Below are 7,717 nucleotides of genomic sequence, written 5' to 3' on the forward strand. Positions count from 1 at the left end.
TCATTCGTCATTGCCCTTTCAAACAAAATATTTTCTATGCATACGCCGCTGAGTGATAGTGCTGAAACTGATTTAATTTTCTTTTACTTTAGTTGAGTATACTTTAGTGGCTCTACTATATTGCCATAGTCCACCCAACAAAAATATAGTATAATATTCTAAAAAATAAAGTTGAAACAAAATAGGTAAATAATTGTCATATATGTTACATATTTATTTACATAAGTCAAAAATACATAATACATGATTACAATTAAATATTAAATATAATTAAAACAAAATTGTAAGATATACAAAAATTAATGCATATAAATACATAATATAAATAAATACATGTTATAACACAGACATTATTGTATACAAATATTTCTATTTTCACCAACTTATTTTAAACATACAATAAATTTAGTATAAATATATTCTTAACATGTACAATGTAATTGAACTACAAATTTAATATTTATATCAGACACTGTGACATAATGAAATAATAACAGCTTGGTTATGAAGGAGTTGAGAAAAAAAACATTTGAATTTCAAATCACTTAAAAGGATTTGATATGGGTTTGACACATGATTACTATTTACTAAATAAATTCCAATATTCATACTAGGTATTGGTTCTGAAAATAAATCTTCTACTGTTAGTATTTTAATGACTGAAAGTTTTATAATATTATCATTTTCTGAATTATTTTTATAAATACTTTTAATAAAAACAATATCATTATTTTTTAAAATGATACATTGGTCTTTGGGATTGCTACAGCTCAAAACAAAATTATTAGATTTGAGATTTATTTGATTATAATGAATAATATTAAAATTTGAAATTTTTTCATTAATTTTAAATGACTTTAATATATTATTATCATCAGTAGAAATATTTAACAGCTCTTCTTTTTCAGATGCAATAATTTTATTTTTGATTTCGGAAAGGGGGAATTTACAACATTTCATAGATTTTTTCAGAAATTGGAGGTAATTTTCATATTTAAATGCACTAAAATTATCTAAAGGTCCATATAAGTTAGAAAAAAATGGTAAGTGTATCAAACTGTGGACGTTGTAATTAATAAACTGAGGACCATAAATTGAAGAATAGTTTTGAACAAATGTTTTTAAAAGTTTTAAAGCTAAATCATTATATTTTTGACATAAGTCATTTGAGCATAGTATTCGAATGGACACCAATAAAAGTAAAAAATGTTCATACATATCTTTTTTTAAATTTGATTTTAATACAATTACCCCAGTGTATAAAAGAAATTCACGAAATTCGGTTGCTTTCCAATACCTACTCAAGATCATCTAATGATCTTGGTAGACGTGCAAATTCAGATGGTACAAATTTTCTTATATTTAAAAGAGATAGAGAAATAATATCTTTTTTCTCTTCTAAAATTCTTATTGGTTTTTTACCTCTTACCCAAAATTCTAGAAGCCGTTTCATGACTCCTTGGCACACACAATGCATATAATCAAGTACTACAGTGGTTGTTATGTCTAAAGGAAGTTCTATCAGAGGACTTAATCCATCTTTATGGTATTCTGTATTGGACTTTGATCGAAATGAATCATTAGTACGTAATGGTGCACACAAATTTAAAAAACAAACTTTATTATCAATAAAATCACCTTCTACTTCGCAAGAGTTACAACCAAAATACCCATTATGATTTTTAACTTTTAATAAAAATGCTTTTGCTGGGGCGTCTGCTACAATGTGAACAATTTCAAAATGTATTATTTTATTTTCAATTTTAATTCCATGAGTTATAAGATTTTGAATCTCGTTTAAAAATGGTTTAAAAAATTCATTAACATTACCAGTTTGCTTTTAAAACTATGGTAAATACCTACTGGAAAAATTTTATTTACAAAATGAGGTAAATTTACAAATGACAATAGAATTGGCCAAAATTGAGTTTTTGAACTTTTAGCAAGTGGTAAACCGTCAATATTGAAGCTCAACTTAATCGTTATATTATCAGGAATACATTTTATTTGTTTAATTAAATGTGGTTTAATCATGTTTACGATACCTAAATCTAGATATGAACCATTTTCAATTTCAACAATCAAATGATTAGTTTTATGTTGGCCTAGAATAGTTCTAACATCTTTTGGAAGTTTTAAGCCCGTACTACATAAAATGGATAACATTTCATTGGCACATCTATGTGATACATTGAAGTCTACAGCCCACTTACGAAAACGTTTTACAATATCTTGATTTGATACTTCAAAATCTTTAGCAACTATTAATGATTCTTCATTTAAAATGGATTGAACATTGTTTGAAGCATCCTAGAAACATTAAATGTATCAATATTTAATAGAAAAATGAATATAAATTACCCACATTAATATTTATATGGTTTGAAATTTGATGTGCTATTGTAGGGAACACTGGCTCTTCTGGTTCATTGTTTAATGATTCTAAATTAATTTGTTCAAATTGTTGCTTATTATTTTGCTCATTGGAAGACTTTTTTACTGGTATTGTATTCACTAATGCTATTTTGATCATATGAAAAAAAAAATATTATATTATATTATTATCATGTTGGAATCAATATTTTGAAAATAAAATAACATAATGTTACTTACACAGTGCTATTTGAGTTTTGATTCTCCTCTGAAACTGGCGGTTAGAAATGCTTCCAATATGTTTGACTCTCCTACAAGATATTGATGAATCTAACAAATAATCACATTTATCAAGTATATTTTTTATTTATTTTCATAATTATAATAACAATGTAAAATGTAATGCATTAATAACATTTTTATGTAATCAAAAAATACCAAATAATACTTTACAATTGTACCTATTAAATTTAAGATTTATGTAATTTATCGAAAAATATAAAAAAAAAAAATTGCAGTTCCACTTATGACTATATACAACTATAACTTTTTTAATTTATGAGTATCTTTGATATTCTTTATTTATTTTCTCTATCATATCTTGTCTTTGAAGTTCTGAACCAACTTTGGACGTCTAACTCAAATTGTGCATCTGAATTTTGAGGATACTGATTTTTGATAACACCTGATACAGAATATGTTAGCATTGTTTCAACTTTGAATTTTGTGTAAGCACTAAGCTTACAGATAACTCACTTCTCATTACTACAATAATTTGTAAATCTTGAACTTTATACTTTTTAATATCTTTTTCAAAGGCTCTACCTGTCCATGAACATTCGATAGCAAATTTATTTGTAAATAATTTGTTCAAGATGCGTCTAATATTGGTTTTTGCATCTACACCACCAACTACACTTAGCATATGTTTCTATAAAATAGAAGCTAGCTTAAATTAATTTAAATTTATATGCTTATTAAATAATAGCTAATACAGTCAACATACAAATTTCTCTTTTACATCATTATTTGTTTGAAGTACTCTTTCACAAACCAAAACATTTTCCCAGTTAGAAAATGGAAGTTGGTCTAAAAATTGTCTATCTTCCACATCATTTGAAAAAGCTAATCCTATAGGTAACACATGGCGGGCCAATTTTGCTACATCATTTTTTAAACTACTTATTTTGCTTAATATACGTTCATTAGTTAAACGAGCGGTTATCATTTCAGTTTGAATGTTCTTTAAAATACAATGAAGACCTTCTAACATAAAATATAATGATAATTAAAATAATTGATAAAGTAATGCTAAATTTCTATTTAACACAAAAATAAAGCAATAAGCCAATAATTGTACCTTATACCTAATCAATTTTAATCCTATCGATTAGAACTTAGAAGGAAGTTAATATTAATGAATATTATACTGCAAAAATATGGTATTATAGTTAAAATACTTGGTATATACAACCATACTTAGAAAAAAAATAATAAAAATTTAATTTATAAGTTTTAGCTCAAGATTTCAATTGTTATTTTCATGCAAAAGAGTTAATATACTACATAATACCTATTTAAAATCTATTTAAATTTATAAACTTAATGTTTAAAAACAAATTGAAGGTAAACTGTAAAAAAACTGCTTTGTATCAACCATGAACCACCTAAATATTCATTAACTACCTAAGTATCTATTAACTACTAGTTAGCAAGCCAATATAAATGTTGTAATTTAAGAAATTAGACATTTTATCTTACCTTCATCAAATGAGCTTGGCAAAGACAACTGGTTTAAATAACTATCAGTTTTTGAACTCAATAAACTTTGATTTTGTTGAAAATTTAAATTTTGCAACGGTGAATAATTGTTATCACTAGCAGAAATGAACGTTGGTGAATTAGAGAAACATTGGTTATGATCTTCAATGAAAGGCACCTATTATACATAAATTAAACAAATTATGTCGAATTTATTCACAGCAATAAGTTTAGTACTTGTAAGTCTGAAATAGACGAAGTTAGAATTTTTGATGTTTGAATTAAAGTATCTTTCATTTTGTCAATATTTAAATTTTCGTTAGCATATTTTGTAGATGTTGAAGCATTAGGCGGTTGCAGATTTATGTACGATATTTCTTGTAATTCTCTAATTGGTTCAGAACTTATCATACTGCTAGCTACAGCAGGTGCAATATTATAACCCTTATCTATCAAAGAAAATTAAAATGCATTAGGTACATAAAAATAAAAGTAACAATAGTGCTTAAGTTGAGAATGATACATCCGAAATCAAATTTAATACTTAGAAAATGTTTTAGGAATATAATGTATTCAACATCAAATTTGGAAGCTGATAACAATTAATAAATGTTTGAAAAATAAGAACTTGGTACTAACAATATAAATATTACATGAAAACCAATAAATAAATTTAACTAAAATAATGTTTACCTTCAATGCATGAATCATCACTACTTAAAGAACTACGACGCAGGCCCTGATTTAATAAAATTAGGGCCAAGTGCACAATTTTTTTGGGGGCCCCCTACCCCCTACCCCCACCACCACAAGTCAAAAAAATGTTCCAAAAAAAATCTATATAGAGAGGAGGGGGAAATATTGATAATAAAACAAAATATTTATATGTTAAGTATTAAATAAATATCCCAAAACTCATAAAATATTTGTACATTATTTCATGTACTATAAATACTATAACTATATTAGTTTATTTATAACATTTATTAATGTTTTTCGCTATTCATTTCCGTAGATAACTGAATAATCTAAACCAATGGTTTAAAAATGTTAATTGTAGGAGCGAAATGCGTCACCAACGACGGGTTATCTGTAAATTCTGGGCTGGAAGAAATCTATAAATAGTTATTACTTATTAGTTATTACGTATCAAATATTTCCGATGTTCAAACAATTTTCTATTATTATTATTTTAATATGTTGTATTGACTATTGAGGTGTGGAATGACTTATACTAGTATAAGGTCTATAGGAATTATAATTTATTAAAAATAATTAATTTAAAAAAAAATTTTAATACACAAAATTTTCTACAATTCACGGAGATCGGGGGGCCCCCCAAAATTGGGGGCCAAGTGCAAGTGCTCCATCTGCACTTGCGTAAATCAGGGCCTGCTACGACGTTTTCGTTTTTTATTAGAAATTTCCTCATCATCTGTTGATTCTAGTACATGCTTGTGCCAAGCCTTAGCAAATTTTCCTAAAGGAAAAATTAAACTATTATTTATACACACTTATGTTCATCAAGTTAGTCACACATTTTAAAGTGTATTATTCTCCTTACATTAAAAAATTTAGATTAGTTATATAAATTTAAAAAACAATAATGTACAATGATTTATAATACTTAAAAACTATGAGATAACAATAGTGCCAATAGTAGGTATTTTAAGTGTTATAAATATAATATAACAGCTAGTTTTGACTGTTGCCTGTTGGTCATCATTAAGTTACTTACTTACAAAGTTACAACTTAATAACATTATTTAAAACATTTATTATCTTTATGAGTGAAGTATAATAATAATAAAGAAATTAAAAAAAAAAAAAAAACAAGATTTTAGTTCTTTAACACTAAGAGTATTTTTTAATTAAATGGTATAATAATAGTTAATTTATAAAAAAGTCTCTACCTACTAAAGAATAGTTTTTTCACATAATATTTTCTCCCTTTTTCGAGATTTGTAAGAAAAAATTGAATTAGGTAATAGAAATAGGTAGGAAAGTAACAAAGTTAACTATTAAATAATGCTATAGGTAATACTAATATTAATTAAAAATTATTTAAATATTATCTGTGTACAATCTTACCATAAGTTTTGTTACCATCAAGTACTTTTATTTTGTACAGTGTCCATGAATCATCTGGGTCTTCAGCTAACTTTAAATCATCACTAGTCACTCTTTTTGGTGGCCATTTACAATATTTAACAGAACACATGGACAAATTCTCTGAATCTGTTTCGACCAGCCAATTTATTGGAATCACACTATAGTCTTTACCGTCAATAAACTTTACAACGACCCATTTCATACTATTACGACCCTGCAATGCCGTATTTACAAATATTAATGTTAAATATATATCTGAATATAAATATAATATGTTTAATAGCCAACATTGATCATTTAAATTTTAAACTGTTTACTTATTATACTAGATAGGTAAATGGCATACACTTTAGGTACATAAATGAAATTTAAATACTACCTATTCATAATTAATACTATTCTATTTTATCCTTACCTTTTTAATGAAGTTCGCCATGATGCGCTACACAGTTTCTATTATACTAATAGCTATACACGAGGTGAGCGTAAATTGCAATTATTACCCAATAAACACAATAAGAAGGTACACAAGATTAAACCGTAATTCGCAAACGTAAATCGTATTAAACACGCGGAAAGTAGACAACACTACAACAGTTGCATTGACACGACATGAAAATAATAACTTAATTTTATAACCTCACAAGACAACGATAACTGGTAAAATATGACAATATTGTACAACGATTACTGGCCGCGCCGCCATGGTTGTGCGCGAATTTTCGTGGTATAAAATGGATAACAATATAACAAACCGGTGTCTATATATATAATAACGGCCGTCTAAAAATATATTGAGATAAGATGTATTTTACAAACATCTACGTAATATTTAGTTAACATTACAAAGTTATGTAATTCTTTAAACATATAATGTATATAACTGGAACGTCCTTTTTCGATCTTAAATTATAATGTGTTTATGAACTATTCTTGTAACAGCCAAGTAATATTCTATTGTAATGTTTCTAATAAACCTTAAATTGTATATCAGTGGAATGTTCGTAACATTCCCTTGCACGGTGGGTAAGCGCACCAATAATTATAGTCACTAATAATACATCCACGATGATATTGCACATTCTAATCCGGGTCCAAATTTGCAACAACAACTACAAGGACTCCTGGTTTCACCCAGACTCGACGCAAACAAGAGACGCACCACAATATATAAAGGAACCAGAAGACCAGCAACGGCAGATGTACCAAAGCTATCAACACCTGAGCACTTTCACGACATTCAGCTACTTATTTTATTTGTTACATACATTTAATTTATACGCAATAAAGACATTATTCGTTATTAAGTTTTAACTTTCATTCAAAATAACCATTTGGATTCAACTCTGAGACTGGCAATAACAACGTCTTACTCTCAATAACCTGTATCTAAACACCCGACCTGTGTTATTAAGTCCACGACCTGGATGGTCTCAATAAATCTGAGTGAAGATCAAACGCTTAATCAGCG

General features: G+C 26.9%; 2 protein-coding genes across 2 annotated transcripts; both read right to left on the minus strand.

Annotated features, from left to right (window-relative positions):
* Positions 1-348: 348 nt before the first annotated feature.
* LOC126555495 (uncharacterized) lies at positions 349-2,533 on the minus strand. The gene is made up of 3 exons (XM_050210413.1): positions 2,366-2,533; positions 1,882-2,310; positions 349-1,840 (listed from the first exon to the last, which is right to left on the minus strand). Exons 1-3 carry the CDS (start codon positions 2,531-2,533, stop codon positions 1,298-1,300), a joined length of 1,140 nt encoding a protein of 379 aa, XP_050066370.1. The 3' UTR covers positions 349-1,297.
* Positions 2,534-2,776: 243 nt separating this feature from the next.
* LOC126555496 (uncharacterized) lies at positions 2,777-7,269 on the minus strand. Its single transcript, XM_050210414.1, has 9 exons — positions 6,662-7,269; positions 6,226-6,460; positions 5,530-5,614; positions 4,828-4,859; positions 4,372-4,583; positions 4,135-4,312; positions 3,380-3,639; positions 3,130-3,304; positions 2,777-3,058 (listed from the first exon to the last, which is right to left on the minus strand). Exons 1-9 carry the CDS (start codon positions 6,680-6,682, stop codon positions 2,952-2,954), a joined length of 1,305 nt encoding a protein of 434 aa, XP_050066371.1. The 5' UTR covers positions 6,683-7,269; the 3' UTR covers positions 2,777-2,951.
* Between the last annotated feature and the right edge of the window lie 448 nt (positions 7,270-7,717).

Source organism: Aphis gossypii, unplaced genomic scaffold, assembly GCF_020184175.1.
Source record: "Aphis gossypii isolate Hap1 unplaced genomic scaffold, ASM2018417v2 Contig00882, whole genome shotgun sequence".
NCBI lineage: Eukaryota > Metazoa > Arthropoda > Insecta > Hemiptera > Aphididae > Aphis > Aphis gossypii.